This window comes from Heterodontus francisci, chromosome 13, assembly GCF_036365525.1.
Source record: "Heterodontus francisci isolate sHetFra1 chromosome 13, sHetFra1.hap1, whole genome shotgun sequence".
Classification (NCBI taxonomy): Eukaryota; Metazoa; Chordata; class Chondrichthyes; order Heterodontiformes; family Heterodontidae; genus Heterodontus; species Heterodontus francisci.
In genome coordinates, this window is record NC_090383.1 from 95,459,822 (window position 1) to 95,480,208 (window position 20,387).

Here is a 20,387-nt window from a genome sequence, read left to right on the forward strand (position 1 = left end):
TGACGAGGTCAAAGGCTTTGGTGAGATCAATGAAAGCAATGTAGAGGGGCATCTGTTGTTCACGGCATTTCTCCTGTATCTGACGAAGGGAGAATAGCATGTCAACGGTCGATCTCTCTGCACGAAAGCCACACTGTGCCTCAGGGTAGACGCGCTCGGCCAGCTTCTGGAGCCTGTTCAGAGCGACTCGAGCAAAGACTTTCCCCACTATGCTGATACAGCTGAAGTTTTAAATGGTTACTCAGTATCAGCAATATGGTTGACTCTTAACTGCCCTTTAAATTAGCCCTAGTTATCCACTCAGTTGTATCAAACTGCTACAGAAAAGTCTAAGAAGAATAAAACTGGAAGGACCACCCAATATTGACCCAGGCACCAGAAAAAACCAAGGCACACCCTGCCCAGTCAACCCTGCAAAATTGTCCTCACCAACATCTGGCGACATGCCAAAATTGAGAGCGCTGCCCCAAACTAGGTCGAGCAACAGTCTGACAGTCATACTCACCAAATCTTACCTTGCAGCCCATGTCCCAGACTCCTTCATCACCAACCCTGGGTGGTAGCGGACAGCAGAGTGGTATAGTCAGGAGAGTGTGCCCTGGGAATCCACAACATTGACTCCGGACCACATAAAGTCTCATGGCATCCCATCAAACGCGGCAACAAAATCTCTTGCTGGTTACCACCTACTGCCCTCCCTCGGCTGATGAATCAGTGCTCGTCTATGTTGAATACAATTTGGAGGAAGCAAGGAGGGTAGCATGGGCACAAAATGTACTCTGGGTCAGGGACTTCAATGCCCTTCACCAAGAATGGCTCAACATCACCACTACTGACTGAGCTGTCGGAGTCCTGAAAGACATAAATGCTATACTAAGCCTGCAGCAGGTGGAGAGAGAACCAAAAGGGAAAAGCCTACTTGACCTCATCCTCACCAACCTACCTGTCTCAGATGCACCTGCCCATGACAGTATTGGTAGGAGTGACCACCACACAGTCTTTGTGAAGACCAAGACCCAAATTCACATCGAGGATACCATCTATCATGTTTTGCGGCATTGCCACCGTGCTAAATGGGATAGATTCACAACAGATCTAGCAGCTCAAAACGGCGCATCCATGAGCCACTGTGGGCAGTGAGCTTCAGAGGAGAGCATGCCATGAACAGCACCAGAGATATCTAAAAATGCGGTGCCCACCTGGCTACTACACAGGACTACACACATACTGGACAGCAGAATCAACATGCTATCGGCAGAGTGAAACGATCCCACCACCAATGAATCAGATCAAAGCTCTGCAGTCCTGCCACATCCAGTCATGAATGGTGATGGACAATTAAACAAATAACAGGAGGAGGCGACCCCACAAACATCCCCATCCTCAATAAGGAAGCCCAGTATGTCAACGCAAAAGACAAGGCTGAAGCATTTGCAAACATCTTCAGCCAGAAGAGCCGAGTAGATGATCCATCTCACTGTCTTCCTGAGGTCTCCAGCATCACAGATGCCGGTCGACAGCCAATTCAAATAACTCCACATGATATCAAGGAATGGCTGAATGCATTGGATGTAGCAAAGGTCATGGGCCCTGATAGCATCCAGGCTCTCGTGCTGAAGACTGTGTTCCAGAACTAGCCACACCCCTAGAGTACAGCTACAACAATGGCATCTACCTGACAATGTAGAACATTCCTCAAGTATGTCCAGTCCACAAAAAGCAGGACAAACCCAATCCGGCCAATTACCACTTCATCAGTCTCATCTCGATCATCGCAGTACTATCGCGGCACTTATTCAGTTATAACCTGCAAACTGATAATTAGTTTGGGTTCTTCCAGGGCCACTCAGCTCCAGACCTCATTACAGCCCCGGTCCAAACATAGACAAAAGAGCTGAATTTCAGAGTTGAGGTCAGGGTGACTGACCAAGTATGGCATCAAGAAGCCCTAGGAAAATTGTCAAACGGAATCAGGGGAACAACTCTCCACTGACTGCAGTCATACCCAAGCACAAAAGGAAGATGGTTGTGGTTGTTGGAGGCCAAGTATCTCAAGCCAAGACATCACTGCAGAAGCTCCTCAGGACAGTGTCGTAGGCCCAACCATCTTCAGCTGCTCATCAATGACTTTCCCTCCATCATAAACTCAGAAGTGGGGATGTTCGCTGATGAATTAAATTTCGTTCGCGACTCTTCAGATAATGAAGCAGTCCGTGCCCACATGTAGTAAGACCTGGACAACATTCAGGCTTGGACTGATAAGTGGCAAGTAACATTCACGGCACACAAGTGCCAGGCAATGACCATCTCCTCTTTATGTTCAGTTACCACTGACCAGAAACTTAACAGGACCAGCCACATAAATACTGTGGCTACCAAAGTAAATAACTCACCTCCTGTCTCCCCAAAGCCTGTCCACCATTTGCAAGGCACAATCAGGAGGAATGTGATGGAATACTTCTCACTTGACTGGAGTAGTGCAGCTCCAACAACACTGAAGAAGCTCGACACCATCCAGGAAAAAGCAGCCTGCTTTAAACATTCACTTGCTCCACCACCGGCGGACAGTGGCAGCAGTGCGTACCATCTACAAGGTACCCTTCAACAACACGCCAAAGCTCCTACAACAGCTCTTTCCAAACCCACAAACTGTGCCACCTAGAAGAACAGGTGCAGCAGAGACATGGGATCACCACAACCTGCAAATTTCCCTCCAAGTCACACACCATCCTGACTTAGAACTATATCGCTGTTCCTTCACTATTGCTGGGTCAAAATTCTAGAAGTCCCTCCCTAACAGCACTGTGAGTGTGCCTACACCAGACGGACTGCAGCAGTTCAAGAAAGCTGCTCACCACCACCTCAAGGGCAATTAGGGATGGGCAATAAATGCTGGCCCTGCCAGCGACGCCCAGATCCCATGAACAAATAAAAGTAAAATCACTCTTCACTGCTTACATTGACAGTGAGCTAATATTACAGCATGGGTTGATGCTTTGGTTGGTCATGTGAAAATAGATGCAGAAATAGCTAAAATTACAGCTCAAAGCAGATGGGGCTGCCAGTTTTAAAGGTGCTTAAAGAAATGGGGGGCTGTATTTTCATATGTAGACAAATGAATGCGTAGATACTTACAGTACGTGGGAAAAGCAGGTTGCGCGCAGCTTTAAACAGAAACAAATCTAACATAACACATTTGGGCTTGGACAATTTGAAGTATTAGATTATTCCCAGGAATTATAATTAGGTCCATGTGATGCCTATAGCTAAAAAGGCCAAGTCAGAACCAGGAAATGACAGGCCCATTAATTTGATGCCAGCTATAGGCAAGTTGCGACAAGGGATTATTAGATATGCATTATATGAACAACTTGAAAAAGATGGGGTTGTTGGAGAACCTCAGCAGAGTTTCTGGAAAAGGAAGTCCTGTCAACCAACTTAACTGAATTCCTTGGAGGTTACGAACTTGGCAGATAGAGTCAGTTATACAGCACAGAAACAGGCCCTTCGGCCCATCGTGTCTGTGCCGGCCATACGACATCCAACTATTCTAATCCCATATTCCTGCACTTGGCCCGTACCCTAACATGTGGGAAGCCTGACTGATTGTGTACCTAAACCTCCCCAAAAAATCTGTAATTAAGTACCTTATAAAAGGCTGGCTGCTCAGCCTTGTTGCATCTTGTGGAAGGTAGATCTTAGGCGAGATAAAGAACTGGTTATATTTGCACAGATCGAATTGTTAACGATAGCAGCTGGATTGAGGCAATCAACTGTGCAGTTCCTTCAGGTTCAGTGTTAGGGCCAATGCTCTTCAACATCTTTACTAATATCTGGATGAAGGCATTAGAGGTACAATCTGCAAGCTTATGCATATACGTGGATATATAGGGGTGTTAACAAGCCCACTCATAAAAATGCAGCTTGTAGGAAGATTTGGGCACTATAATATACACCTATTGTCTGGTGGACATAATTTAATATAGATAAATGCAGCATAATATATTTGAGCAGAGGCAATTCCAAGCATGCATACAATATGCACTCAAGGCAGCAGAGCCAAAGGTGGACCTGGCAATTATAGCTAATGAGTCATTGAAAATCGACGACCAATATCACGAGGCTGCAAGAAAGTGAATGGGGAATAAGGATGTGTAGTTAGGGTAATTAAATATAAAAGTTGAAGTGCAATGCCTTGATCCAGTTATATTTAGAATAATGTGTCCAGTTCTAATGCTGTCACATTGTGGAGGATCTCTCGGTACTCTTGATATCTAGGTCTAGGGCCAGTTATCAGGTTAAGCTTAGACAGCTGGAACTTCTTACCTTGTAAAACTATAGACTTTGAAGGGATATGATCGAGATCTTAAAAATAGCAAAGGGAACGGATTCCGTCAATGAGTTAGATAGGTGAAGGAGAAATACGGGAAATTCGTACAAATTACAAAGCATTAAGAGTTGGATTAGATGCTGGGAGGTTATTTCAGTAGAGTGTCGTCCATCAATGGACTAAGTTAGCAGTACACATGAGTTTGCTGCAAGTATTCGAAATGGAACTTTAGAAGTTCCTGCAACTGAGAGACATCTCAAGTTATAAAAAATAAATGTAGGAGGGGCTGTGGCCATAAGTCACCTTCCTACACATATTCTGGTCATGCTTCTGCATCCAGCCATTCTGGACATTAGTCCAGGAAATCATGAGGAATTCTAAAAACACCAAGAACTCAGCTTTGTGCTTGTTGGGCCAGCCCACTGGAGAGGAAGAGCCTTCTGAAAAATGTGGGCTAGCACATCTCATCATCAGCTGTAAGATGCAATCCCCTTTCTAGCAAAGCGCAACCTCAGCAACAAACATGGATGAAAGAAAAGCTGAACATCTAGCAACTATACATGTAATGTTTGGCCTCTCGCGGAAACCGGTACTCTAAGGAATTTTAAAAACCCAAATATAAGCGAGCCCCTTAGTGCAGTAATCCATCTAATAACCATGAGGAGAATTAACCCCAACCAACACAACCATCAGTCTGTGGGATCCCCCCGCAAGCCTAACTAACAGAGTCATGCAAGCTGTCTCAGCCCCCAACCTATATCATTCTCAATGCCAGCACAATGTGCTTTGAGGCATGGTTATGCAGTAAAGTTCTTCTGTTGGAACTGTGCAGAGACTTAATAAACCATATTTATAAATGTACAGTCTCAAAATGTGACAGAATTTAGAATTTCCTCAAAATATCGCAACGTACCCTTAATTTCAGAAAGGCTTCATAAAATATACATATACATAGCTTGAGAACCCAATTTAAAAATGGAGAAAGAAAATTTAACCACTTGATAGCACAAAAATAAATGGAAATGTTTAAAATCCTAACCATGAACATCAGTGAGCACGCATGCTTCATTTCTGCTTCCTTTATAACTTAAACTGTATTTTGAGTATACTTACCAAGGATTATATGATAAAAAGTCACCCATAAACACTCCATTGAATTTTCATGTTCATTCCATCCACATATCGGGAACACCTACCGTATTATGTTTCAGTCTGCAATGCTCGAATACTTCAAACTGCTTTGCGTTTATATGCAGTCGCAGTCTTTTGCCACTGGGAGGCTCTGCAGCAATTTTTCCTTTCTCAAACTTTTCTGTGAGCCATTCTAATCAAAGCAAGATGCCAGCCAGGTGAATCTTTTTACATGCATGTCACAACATGAAAACAGGACATTCAGCCCAACCAGTCCATATCAGTGTTTTCCCTCCACATGTGCAAATCCTTCCAATCACATTAACCAGCTTGTACCCATTCAACCCCTTTTTCTTCATCCACCTATCCAATCTAATCTTGAATGTTGACAGTCTCCGCTTCAACTGCTGACCCTCTAAATAAATTCTACAGCCTCACAATTCAACTGTAAAAAAAATTTCTCCCACCCTCTGTTCTAAAATCTCTTGTATTTATGGCCTCTTTCTCTTGACTCCTTAACTACTGGAAACAGTCTGCTTCTACCTGCCTTGTCCCACTTGCCACAATTTTAAAGGCCATTATATTGCTGGGTAATCGGTGTTGTTCTAATGATAAAAGACCCAATTTGTAAGTATTTGTATTCCCAAATACGATTGTTTAATTCTTGGTATCTTGCTGGAACCCAATAAAATATTAAATTTTGCAGTAATCGGAGCCTCTTATGCACGTGTTTTTTTGAAATGAAGTCCCCAGCACCCACCCATCCAACTTTAATCCACACCGAGGCAAAAGAATATCCATAAAAGTGTATCTGTAAATTTTCCTCAGGCCTTGTTCCCTGCACCTAGCCTACAGCACATTGGATACCAGATGTTGGGCTTTTATAGGTGCCACCACCACCACTCAAGGCCTCCAACACCTCCCAATCCACACACTGGATTTTTTAATAAAAAGGAAACTGCCCATCCAAACTGAACACAAGCACCCAACCTGACACCAGTAAATTTCTCTTTGCCGTTTTTAAAACAAAAAGTTTGTGCTTTATTTTGAATTTTCAACTCCTTTTATTAAAGGGAAAATTAAACAAGACAGCTCTGGTGCTCTTTTAAATCACCCTTCTTCAAAAATTGCCTCAATGTGGCTCTTATTTTAAAAATTACCTCTCGTGCTGCTTTTCTTTTTATAAATAACCCCGTTCTACTTGTTGTCAATGTGCTGCTTTTCATAGCTCCAGTGGGGTTTTTTTTTTAAAAAACCTCTAATTCTGCTCTTTGCTTTGTAGTCCCAATTATTTTCCTCTTCTTTATCCACATAGTCTCACTTTTCCTCCATTTCTTCTATCAACTTCAGCTAAGCGTGGGTTTTCGCCGGGGTGCTCCGGTTTCCTCCCACAGCCAAAGACTTGCAGGTGATAGGTAAATTGGCCGTTGTAAATTGCCCCCAGTGTAGGTAGGGAATATGGGATTACTGTAGGGTTAGTATAAATGGGTGGTTGTTGGTCGGCACAGACTCGGTGGGCCGAAGGGCCTGTTTCAGTGCTGTATCTCTAAAAATAAAATTTAAAAAAACGTTATTTTTTGAATGAAGTCCAACTTGATTCCCATTTAATAGAACAACAGGCCGAGAAGAACACCATGCAAGCTTGATTAGATGCTATTAAAAGTTGTAGAATTAACCCTGAGACAGCACAATCCCTTGGATCATAAAACCATAGTCATATTGCATGAAGGGATGCAATTTACCATTGCTCCACAGTAGATGAATAGCCATGCTCAAGTCTATATTTGCAGAGGGAAGCAAAGACATTTTATAATTTCATTACAAAACTGCAGAAAGAACTGAATTATAAAATGTTTGGTTTGTCCTTCCATTTCATCTCATTTGCCATTTCCCCTTTTGTGTCTATTTTTGATTAATTTCCTTTTCGTGCTAGTTCTTTTCTCCATCATTCCAATATGCCCCCCACCCCATAGCTTCATGTATGTTTCTAACCTTTTCCATAAATTCAGTGGCACTGAATGATGCAAGATTAGCTGAGTCCCGTAATGAGAGGTGTAGATTCAATAATGCTCTGCTCAGTTCTTAATTTGAGTAAGAAGGAAGAATGAATGAATTTGTATTTATACACAATATCAAAGCATCCTGTCTCTATAGACATCTTAGAAAAACTCTTCCTTCCCCAGCACCAACATCCCTCATCTTGATGAACACAATAGATAAAAGCAAAATACTGCGGATGCTGGAAATCTGAAACAAAAACAAGAAATGCTGGATTCACTCAGCAGGTCTGGCAGCATCTGTGGAAAGAGAAGCAGAGTTAACGTTTCGGGTCAGTGACCCTTCTTCGGAATAGATATGTGTGCGCACACACAAAAATGGATACAAGAGCTATTTCAAAATGCCAGCTAAAAAACCCTTGCAGCACATAAAATCAATACATTTTATATGATAGAAGCAGAAAATAGAATGTCAAGATATCTTTCCTTAAAATATAAGCTATTATCTAGGTATTATATCCAGTTGGGAAAGGGGTCAAAGCACACGCAGTTGAGAATTTTCAGATACTTTTGCATGTACAGATGGTATATATTTTAAGAGTATAGTGGAATCTCCATTAACATTCACTTCAATGTGAACAGAAGTTCAGCTGCACTGAGATAAACTGGATAAACTGGATAATTGGAGTCCCCAAATTTTGATCTGCATGAATCAAAGCAATACACTGCACATGACTGAAGTTGAATTTAATCTTGCTTGGGCTGCAAGGTGAATTTGTGTCAAAGAGGTTGCTGTTCAGGAATTGCACAATGAGGCTACATTTCATAAAAGGCTTTGCCCCACAAAATTTCTTGCAGATCGTCAGAAAAATAGATAATGGAGGTTCTGCAGTCTGATTTTAAACCCAAATCTTCCGACTGATATACCCTGTTCAAATGAATATCCAAATCTGTTTGCACTAGTCAGGGACAAATTACAGCAGATTTAAAGTATAAAGAATGCAGTTGGGATGCAAAGAACAGCTCCCAATCTCTAGGATTGAAAATTCTATCCTTTCAAATCTGTTGCATTCCCAAGAATTTTTCTGCTCATCAATCCTTAATGATGGCAATGTTTATTTTTCCTTGGGAAAGAAAAATGCAATCCATTTTGGGCAGTTTATTGAGCTAGAGGCTTAAACTTCACTAATTTACTCACTAAAAGCATACCCATTCATGCAGTAACCCCAAATGAAGTGTTTCTCATCCTGGATGTTTGAACATGACCACTACCACACCTAGAGCACAGCAACCTAACCAACCGTTAATCTGTGAATCTCATATTTGCAGGTCATCTGCAGCATTTCGATTCAATCAATCACCCAAAAAGATGCACTGAGCCCAAAACAGCATGAGTTGAAGATATTACATAGCAGGTATCGAAAAATGACCAAGTTTACATGGCATTGCAGGAATCATTTTAGAAATCTGAAACAGTTGCTGTGATGTAGATCTCTCCCTGTAGTACAATACAGCAAATGCAATTTGAACAAATGAGATGTCAATTTGCTACAGAAGTATGAATTGTAATTTCAACCATCTCTGGTCTCTAGCTTTGTGGTCATGTGAGAAAGTGTGTGGTCATCTCCCCTTCTTAGGTTTCATCTGTGATAGAAATACCCTATTTTTCAAATAAGATGAACAAGAAGTCAGAAAAGCACCCAGCAAGTTCAAAGTCACACCTAGCTTATGATCCTTGTCTCAACTTTTAGCTTAAAGTTAAAGATAAAAAAACGCTCCCAGTTCTATTGAATGTTATCTGCAAATCTTTAGTACAACTAAATATTTGGACTATAAAACAGATGTTTCCATGTTGTTGTACTTGACTTACAATTATCTTACAGTGCAAATCGCACTATCACCCTGATGCAGCTTTAAATCGAAACCAAGACAAACATCTGAGTTTTGAAATAAGACAATGTAGAAAAGATTTGGGGGGGGGGGGAGTGTTGTGCTCAAGGTGAATGGTGACCTATGGAACATTTCACTACCATTGACATTTGTATCAATTTCAAGCAATGCCAGAGTAGGTACAGCAATGAATGGGTTTGAATGAGTTGTAATTATTGATCTATTCAGTTGGTAGCACTCTCGCCTCTGAGTCAGAAGGTTCTGGGTTGAAGTCCCATTCCAGAGATTTGAGCACAAAAATCTAGATTGCCACTCCAGTGCAGTATGAAGGGAGTGCTGCACTGTCGGAGGTGCCGTCTTTCGGATGAGGCATTAAACAGAGGCCCTGACTGCTCTCTCAGGTAAAAGATCCAATGGCACTATTTTGAAGAAGAGCAGAGAAGTCATCCCTGGTGTCCTGGCCACCATTTATCCCTCAATCGTGATTATATTATCAAGCCATTATTACACTGCTGTTTGTGGGAACTTGCTGTGCACAAATTGGCTGTCACATTTTCTACAACAGTGACAACAGCCAATAAAGTACTTTTTTGAAGTATAAAGCACCTTGTGACGTCCTGAAAGGAGCTTTTTAATTGCAAGTATTTTACTTTTATTTACTCTGCTCCAACAGCACACCCAAGAAAAGCAACATCTAATGCACCAGACTGAAATATTCCATTTCCGACATCAGCCATTTTTACATCAGAGCAAGCCTGCTAATTTAGTACTCAATAATAAACAGCTCTGCACTGTGGATTCATGATTACTATTAACTGGCCTTGGACTATAGTCTCATGTACTATCTTCATTGCCATGAGAATGGAGGCAGTGTACCTTGGATTTAACCCAGGATTCAGAATGAGTGACAACACAACCCAACCTGTTGAGATAAAGATTCACACCTGAAATAGCTGAACAGTGACCAGGCTTCAATTTTAGTAATTTAAATAGCAGCTGAGATAGTCAAGGTAAGCTAATAGGTGCAAAAATATGAAAATATCATGGTTTGCACTTGACATGTTTAACGACATTCAAAACACAGCACAATACTATATTTCTACATTTCCCATTTGAACAAAAACTAAATGTAACTAGGAAAAAGCATTAGGAAATGTCATTTTGGAATGTGTCAACTGGTGCTGAAGACCCCTTCACTTTTGAGCCCAAAGTTTGCTAACAGAATTAGGGTCCAGTATTGTCCAATCACAGGATCTTAAAATTAAATTAAAATAGCTTTTCTCAATTATCTCCTCTTTCTTCCCTCCCCTCCTCTATTGAAGGCACTGACTCTTCCCAGAATCAATTCCATATGTCTAATATTAAGCCCAAGTGATGACTCATCAGGTGGGAGACAAGACTATGAAACGCAGCTAGCTATTCCATCATACGGGGCATCACAAACAATAATGATACTGCTCTTATCTACATTTTTAGAAGTGGTCACTGGATAGTGATTGGAAGTAAAAATTCCTGACTGATTTTCCTCCTATCTAGTCCAATTATTGTGCTGTGATTGCTGCCTGGCTGAGAATAACTAACACAGCAGACTAAAAATCAACCTCAGATTTTAGTCATAAATGAGTTGGAGCCTTTATCCGCTATCACTCGGGAGCTCTCATATTAATGGTTGATGCAAAAATACTGAACACTTTTTTTATTCTTTCATCGACGTGGATGTCGCTGGCAACGCCAGCAGTTGGTGCCCATCCCTAATTGCCTTTGACAACTAAGTGGCTTTCTGGGCCATTTCAGATAAAAGTCAACCACATTGCTGTGGGTCTGGAGGCACATGTAAACCAGATCAGTTAAGGACATTAGATTTCCTTCCTTAAAGGACATTAGTAATCCAGTTGGGTTTTCACGACAATCGATGATAGTTTCATGGCATATTATTGAGGCTAGCTTTCAATTCCAGATTTGTATTGATTAATTGAATTAATTAATTAAGTGAATTTAAATTCCACCAGCTGCCATGTTGAGTTTTGAACTGGTGTCCCCAGGGCATTAACCTGGGCCTCTGTATTACTAGTCCAGTGATATTACCATGGCGCCACCATTTCCTAGAACTGCATAATATGTTAGAAATTACAACATTTGCTTATTCTCCTCTTTTGGATAAATAGGTAATTGCGCCCAGGTTTCTGACAAAAACACAGTGGTACTTTGAGAAAGGGCATAAATGTAGCAGACACAATCAACTTCTAGTTTTCTCTGATACTGTGGAGAAATAGATAGCCTCCATTTGGACCCTGTGAATGGTGCAGCCAAAAATTTTTTTTTTAAATTCTACAAATATATTACATGTGCAAACCCAGCAACCTACCACTTAACGTTGTTGAGCAACTAATGGGATTGAAGAGCCTGATACATATATATATATACACAAATAATATATAAGCAAAACCAGGAGTTTCAATATAAAAAATCATATGGGGTTAATTGGAAAACATTGAATATACTTTTTTTTGTTTTTGGTTACAAGTATTTAGCAATGACACCATGCATATGAAAGAGGTAGTTCATGTTGAGTCCATTTTCTTTCAAAGGTTAAAATTAGTAATTCAATTGCGTATTAAAATCAAATCCATATCGCATCAATACACACATTTAGTTAATTCAAAACAATCCATAACAAAATACATATATTAACTACCTTGTGTAAGCAGGTGTCCACCACCCAGTTGCAGACTTTCTCAAGGTCATCCGTTATCTCTAGTCTAGATCTAGCGAACTCACAGAGCTCCTCATTGGACATCACATCCCAAATGCCATCACATGCCAGTATAATAAACTCATCTTCTTCTGCTCTAAGAATTTCATACACTTCAGGTTCTGGAGATACCAGCTGCTCTGTAGGCCCCTTCCCATCGACACACTTGTAATCATAGTCCCCCAGTGCTCGTGACACAGCTAGTGACCCATTAACTCGCTGTATCATTACACTGCCCCCTGCATTCTGGATTCGCTCTTTCTCCCTTGGGTTGCAAGGCTTATGATCCTGTGTTGAAAAGCAAAGTTGTGCATTTCTGTACAGAACAGCTCTTGAATCACCACAGTTGATAAAGTATGTGTGCTCTGGGGAGATCATGACTGCTACAGCTGTTGACCCACTCCTGTCCATGCCATTTCTCAGCTCTGAAAAATTACGCATGTACTCATCAATTTTCAAAAATCCAGTTCTGATACCACTCTTGACATGTTCTATGGTAGGTTCAATGGGATACCCAGACACATTTGTGCCTCTGAAGTCTTCATTACTTGTTATGTGTTCAAGTAAGTGCTTTGAGCAGTAGTTTGCCACTCGAGAGCCTGCATGACCATCATACACTGCGAAGAAGGACCATGTGTCCAAGCCTTGAGGAATGCCAACAGTAGCTGTGTGAGCATCTTCCATTTCCACTCTCCAACCCTGCATGCTGCTAAGGCCATAACGCAAGTCATTCCCAGCACCATGTGCATTATGTTTCTCTGTTTTTGGTTTATCCAAAAATGCACCCATTTTTCACTTTCCTGAAAGAAAACAAGAGACATACAAATAACGAGTTATTTGTAAAATCAAAATCATGAACAAAACTCTTCAGTTGGGAAAATATAGCACATGTCCAAAGGGTAAAACATTTGTGTTTAACTTTGCATTATTCTGTCTAATATTTGCTTTCCCCAATGACTATAGAAATGTCAGTAAACAGAAAAACTCTTCCATGTAAAACAAGATCTATTGTTCCTGCCCAATTTCCAAACCTTTCCATATACCTCAACAGAAATGCAATTGTAAAATTGGAGTTACTACAAAATAAGTAATTACACATTCCTCCATATTCATGAGTTATGAGAAATGTCCATGGCCATGACTAAACATGCATAGGATCGTAAAATCTTACATACATTAATAATAAACCAGAGAAAAACACAAGGACTCTCAGTTTTAAGTGAAAAATTAGCACTGTTCGCAAAGGAAATATTTCTGACGCTCATGCAAATCCTAACAGCAAGACAGACTGAGCTTGCAAGCTACCAACTATCCATAATCATTTTTTTGCAGATGCAGATCATTCTTTTAAAGAGCATTTAATTTACAAACTTTATTTTTAAATACCACAATCTGAAGTGAAAAACAAGATTAGATATTTTGACATCACTGCCCGCAAAACTTAATTTGCCTAAAAAAATTTGCACAAGTATTAACTTTTAATTGGATTTAGATAGTTGAATTTTAATGGGCTGAATGGTAGTTTCTCTTCAGACTTACTTCAACTTAACTCTGCAAGGTCAGTGGATGTTATGGGGTCGCCAACAGTATTTTCCTCTCAGAACTATAATAAATAACATCCCTAATCTCCTTTTTAAATTGCCACATGTAAAATATTGCATATATTGTTCACAAATTCTTCCACAGAAAGATTTCCATAAAATCCAGACTATAAAGTAAAAGTTTCTAAACCATTCTCAACTATCATTAAAATAACTACCAGTGCTGCACAATATGAACAAAATGCTTACGGTCAAGAATCAACAGAAAGAAAATCTCAATTTATTTTACAAAATTCTCTTAACATGCTTTAAAACGTAAGCAAGCGAATGGAAAAATGTTCCTCTTCTCTCCTTCAGATGTGTTAAAGGGGCAGGGTTCCATATTGTGCATTAAACTTAAAACTTCAAATTAGTATAAAATGTCTTCCAATTTATTCATACTGTACAAACCAAATTTACAAGAATAATCTAATACAAGGTCCATAAATCACTCACTGGTCCATCATATAACTAGCTCCTTGTAAATCACTACTCCAGCAGTATGAGGTAATACATAACCACCAAGGGAAAGGCTACTATTTATCCTGATTAAGTACAAAGAGATCTTCACTGAGGAGTAACCAGTTTGATAGGTAAATTGGCCATTATAAATTGCCCCTAGTATAGGTAGGTGGTAGGGGAATATAGGGACAGGTGAGGATGTGGTAGGGATATGGGATTAGTGTAAGATTAGTATAAATGGGTGCTTATTGGTCGGCACAGACTCGGTGGGCCAAAGGGCCTGTTTCAGTGCTGTATCTCTAAATCTAAATCATAAATCTAAACTAATTTTGGTTGACAGTGTAACCATGAATAACATGGCCATTATTGTGATTCCACGGGATTATGTTAAAGGTAGAATGGTAATACTGGAAAATGTCAGCTTCCAACTGCCAGAAACTGGTCTCAAAAATGTTAATGCCATTATAAGTAATTTTACTAAATTTGAAACATTGACTAATATGCTTCATATGGCTCCTGTGTATTCACAGAGTGGAAGGAGCAATTCCCTTGTACAATATGGGATATGTAAAAATAAGTTTACTACTTAAACAAGAATTAATTTATCTGTTTTTGGGGAAAACGAAATACCCAATTGTACAATATATACAAAACTGTGGGAATCTAATCAATCTGCATGACAACCAAATGAAATAACTTTGTCAAACGTGTAAGTGGAAACATTGCCAAACATCACAGAATAGATAAGGGAATGAGGAGGGGGCAAGTGACAGAAGGACAGGCAAGAAAGCACGACATACACGCACACAAATACGCAGGGACTACAGAGACACAGATAGACATGTGCAAAGACAGCACCCAGCTGGCCTAAAAACAGTAATATGTCTTAAGTGCTGCTTAACCTGGGAAGCTCAGAGAAGAGTCAAATCTTTAAAACACAAATTAGCCCAGTGCAGAGGTGGCCAGCTACTTCTTCAAATAAAGTGGGTCAGATTTATCTTATCTAGGCTATTCATGTGCACACCTTTGAGTCACAGATTACGTTAAACACCCTGTCAGCATATAAAAGGTCCAAGAAATAGGGAATGCACATGCATAAGTATTTACTGGCTGGAATAATGTGAATCTGTAGAACTTCACAACTCCACTTGAAATTAACGTAGCATTTAAGATATCAGCTGTCCAGCTGGATTACACCCTTGCAATCTTTCCTGCTTGCACCTCAATTCCCTAACAATCTTCTGGACTCCATAAATGCATAAAAAGGAACAGTGCCCTGCTATTTCCAAAATCAAACCAAATGAAACTTCTGAAATGACATTGTTACAATCAAAAATTATTATGGGAGCACTGGGAAGATACGGTGTTGATTCTTGTTTGTTAGACAAAGATAGGGCAACAGTTGCACAATGTAATTGGCACAGCATTTCCCAGCTTAGGGAAACAGAAACACATACATCCATTTTTTCACTCCAAATCACAATCCAGCAGAGTTTCTAAGGACATTAAACGGGGACAAAGTCAAGAGTTCCCTATAATGGACTTGATAGATAACTCGCTGACCACCCACGCTCGTGCTAAAGGAGAGCTCTTCTGGCAAGGTACTGGAGGGCTGCCACCACCTAGGTAGCTGTATTTCCTTTAGAATAGCAGCAAGCGATGAAATATCAGGTAAAGGCAAAGCAAGAAAAAAAAATTACAGAAATTGGAAGCAACCAGGCAAGATAGAGGTACATGGCCAGAAAGCAGACATAAGCAAGAGAAAAGGAGATAGGAAAGCGCAAAATAATCAGCCAGCAGGAAACTAACAGGAGGAAGGGTGGGAATAGAAAGATGCTGGCAACTATGCATGTGAAGTGTCATTGGGAAAAAGCACACACAATATAGGTTCACTTAGACATGCATATGGAACAGAGTATTGTGATCGAGTGTCAATTATTCATTTTTTAATTTACTAATTCTGTATAATATCTCATCAGTAAATAGTAACCCACTAATTTCACCCTGACTATAACAGTGTGACATCTACCACCTTTCAGAGTAGACAGGGGAACATGGTGGGCATCCTCTTTAGTCTTGAACATAATACACCATAGTCAAGGAGTAACTGTCAGTCCTGGCATACGAACCTGCTCACAGCAATGCTGTTACATTTTCTCAACAGTTTTAATCAAAGCACTTCACCACAAATATGTGTCTAAATATCTAAGATCTGAGTGAATTGGGAAATGTGCCATCTCACATCCAACAACGTAGCATATTCTTCGAGTGCTGGACTATAAACAGTAATTGGTTGAAAACTCATGTGACGTATTGGTTAGCACGTCACACAATATTGCACTATTAAACTATGGGATGTAAAAAAACAATCTGTGAAGTTCAACAATCTACAATAATAACGGACAATACAAATATTTTCCATCTCTCCCACCAATGCAAATATATGAACCAGTATTACATTAGAATCAAACTCCTCTAAGTGACATCTCAAATGGTTCTGTATTTAAAAACTTTTAAAAGATTTTGATGAAGCTGAAGTTTACCTCGACTCATTCCCACCATTTTAACATGATGATCCAATTCCAGGTCTTGGTATATTTAAAATGCAGAAGTATAGTTTATACTGCCACACTTAATTTTATTCCTTTTGAAATATACTTCTTCCACTCCTTATATAGCCCTTCTTTAGAGCTTGAGCAGGTAGTCTAGGCTCATAATACAGTGCATGTTATGTTGTCAGAGGTGCTGGCTTTTGAATGAGATGTTAAATCAAAGTTCCATCTGCCCGTTCAGTTGGAGGTAAAAGATCCCACGGTACTATTCAAAGGGGTAGGAGGTAGGGAGTTCTCCCAGTGAAGGATAAATGCTATCCCAGATGACCAACACCACAAAAAAAATTAACAAGATATTTCTTCCGTGTGCTGTTTGTGAACCTTGGGCCTGGCTATTTACAAACTGACTTCAAAAGTACTTCAATGGCTCTGAAACACTTTGAGTTATCCTGAGGATGTAAAGGTGCTATTAAAAAAAAAGCTTTTTTTAAAAAAAAGCATCTCCCTCCTCCTGCCAGAAGAATAGCAAACCACTGATGAACTGTAACAATTCACCAAATCATAGAATTATAGAAAGTTTACAGCACAGAAAGGGGCCACTTGGCCCATCATATCTGTGCCAGCCGAAAAACGAGCCACCCAGCCTAATCCCACCTTCCAGCCGTAGCCCTGCAGGTTACGGCTCGAGGTGCATATCCAGACCTTTTAACTGAGTTGAGAGTTTCTGCCTCTACTCCCCTTTCAGGCAGTGAGTTCCAGACCTCCAGCACCCTCTGGGTGAAGGAAAAAATTCCTCATCCCCCCTCTAATCTTTCTACCAATCACTTTAAATCTATGCCACCTAGTCAACGACCACTAAGGTAAATAGGCCCTTCACATCCACTCACAATTTTGTATATTTCAATCAAATCGCCCCTCAGCCTTCTCTGTTCGAAGAAGAACAACCCCAGCCTATCCAATCTTTCCTCATAGTTGCATTTTTCCAGTCCCGGCAACATCCTCATAAATCTCCTCTGTACCCTCTCTGGTGCAATTACATCCTTTCTGTATTGAGGTGACCAGAACTGGACACAGTACTCAAGTTGTGGCCTAACCAATTATTTATACTGCTCCAGCATAACCTCCCTGCTCTTGTATTCTATACCTCGGCTAATAAAGGAAAGGATTCCATACGCCTTCTTAACCACCTTATCGACCTGTCCTACTTTCAGGGATCTGTGGACATTCACTCCAAGGTCTCTCACTTCCTCTACACCTCTCAATATTCTCCCATTAATTGTATTCCTTTGTCTTGTTTGACCTTTCCAAATGCATCACCTCACACTTCTCTGGGTTGAATTCCATTTACCACTTTTCTGCCCGCCTGGTCATACCATCAACATCTTCCTGCAGCCGACAGCTATCCTCCTCGCTAACAACCACACGGCCAATTTTTGTGTTGTCTGCAAACTTCTTGTATATACCACTAAAAGCAGGGACCTATACAGAGCCCTGCGGGACACCACTGGAAACAGCCCACCAGTCACAAAAACATCAACAATTACTCTTTGTTTCCTGCCATTGAGCCAATTTTGTATCCACCTTGCTACATTTCCCTGGATCCCATGGACCTTTTTTTTTTAAACCAGCCTACCATGTGGGACCTTGTCAAAAGCCTTGCTAAAATCCGCGTAGACCACATCAACTGCATTATCCTCATCAATCTTCCTGGTTGCTTCCTTAAAAAATTTATTCAAGTTAGGCAGATAAGATCTGCCCATAACAAATCCATGCTGACTATCCTTGATTAATCTGTGCCCTTCTAAGTGACAGCTTATCCTGTCACTCAGAATTGATTCCAATAATTTGCCCACTACTGAGGTTAGACTGACTGGCCTGTAATTTCTCGGTCTATCCCTCACCCACTTTTTAAATAAAGGCACAACGCAAGCAGTCCTCCAATCCTCCAGCACCACACCTGTATCCAGTGAGAACTGGAAAATGATGGGCAGAACTTCCGCTATTTCCTTTCTGGATTTTTTTCACAGCCTGGGGTACATTTCATCCAGCCCTGGTGATTTATCCACTTTCAAGCTAATCCTATTAATACTTCATTTATCACATCCAATACTTCAGACGTGTAGAGATGCAACAGGGAGGAGACAAGGTGCCCAAGAACAGCTTAAACATGCAGTGACTCAAGGCACTGAGAACGTGGGAGTTGAGAATTTTATGTCTGAACCCACATGCAACCAATACGCACCGCAATGTTCAAAAGCCAGACCACATCCATGATTTTCCTTCAAATTAGTGGCAACTCTCAAATCCATACTTGTTCTATATTTGTGAAAGTCGACCCTGACTTTAAAATCTTACTATTCCTTCAATGCTTTCTTCCTGATTAAATTGGTGTAGCTTAGCAAAATTGTAATATCATTTTATTATTCCTTAAATTGAAATGAGAATTTGTTTTTAAATAGTAGATGGGCGATTGAAAACAATTGACTTGACAGAAATGCAACCACTAACCTCCATTTGTTAGGCTGGCTATTACTATTTTTGGGATTTTGTCGCTTGCGAATTATTGGGTCACCGCGAGGAACTATTGAGGGCATTATTGTTTGCTAGGACACATCCTCACGTTTACAAGTTAATAATCTGCCTATTTCTAAATAATAAAATGCAGTACTTCTTTACACCAACGCCACCAGCACCATCCCCAATGATTACATTTTCTTCACTGGCCCAATTTCTCACAGTCCCTACAACCTCACCCCACATCCTTTGGCCGCTCTTCCAGATTCAGTTTTCTGACATTTATTTGTCTTTTTGGTTTCTCATTTTCTCTTCGCCACCACCCCCGCCAACCTCGGGACCTTTTAAATGTTTAATTCTGGCTTCCAACACGAGTTACGTTCAACGTCCCAAGATTAGAAGAAAACAAATAAAACAACACTACGCTTACGAACCACGTTAAAAGCCCGCGACACTCCCGTTGACTGTATCTTCGGGGTTGAACTAATGCGCTCGAACCTTAACGACCGATATAGGCGCAGGAAAGGCCCAGGCTTTAAGCAGGGCCTAGGTCGTCATTTCCCGCTCGGTCGCAGCCATTTCACCGTGGTCCTAGCGCCCGACAAGTTATTGAGTCGAACATTTTTTTCGACAAAATGAATGCGACTTCACAAACAAACAAGTCGCTGAAGCGGCTCCACCAATTACACTGTTCTAAGACATGTGATCCAAGTATCTTCAGCTACTCTCGGACTTGCCTCTCCATTCCCAATTGTCCTCTTTTCCGTCTGCAGGTCCATCATCAAATTTGACATTGTAACTGACCTCCACCTGGGACTGCCAGGTGCCAATATGACACCCTAAGTATAGACCGCATGGACCTTCAATTCAAAAGGAAGTAGATAAAAAGCCACAAAACAAATTGAAACATTAATAATGTTAATGCATCACTCCTTGAACGGGTGAAGACGCTTCTGAAACTTCTATCAACTTCTGTTTTTGCGAATGGAAAGATGTTTCCAGTGGCGTTCCACAGGGCTTAGTGTTGGACCATGCTGTTTGTGGTATATATTAATGATTTGGACTTAAATGTGGGAGGCATAATTGGGAAATTTGCTGATGACACAAAAATTTGCCGTGTAGTAGACAGTGAAGAGGATAGTTGTAGACTCCAGAAAGGTGTCAAATGGAATTCAATCC

At 40.6% G+C, this 20,387-nt stretch overlaps 1 protein-coding gene across 6 annotated transcripts in view; it reads right to left on the reverse strand.

Moving 5' to 3' along the window:
* The window catches only part of ppm1ba (protein phosphatase, Mg2+/Mn2+ dependent, 1Ba), a 181,373-nt gene that overhangs the window by 95,626 nt on the left and 65,360 nt on the right, over positions 1-20,387 (reverse strand). For 4 of the 6 annotated variants that reach the window (XM_068045216.1, XM_068045213.1, XM_068045214.1 and 1 more), the window contains one exon: positions 12,044-12,900. In XM_068045216.1, the coding sequence (XP_067901317.1) occupies positions 12,044-12,889 (846 nt within the window). In that variant the 5' untranslated portion in view covers positions 12,890-12,900. Of the gene's footprint in view, positions 1-12,043; positions 12,901-19,447; positions 19,557-19,642; positions 19,746-20,387 lie in introns of those variants that run through there. The other 2 variants (XM_068045212.1, XM_068045215.1) reach the window with 2 other exon arrangements.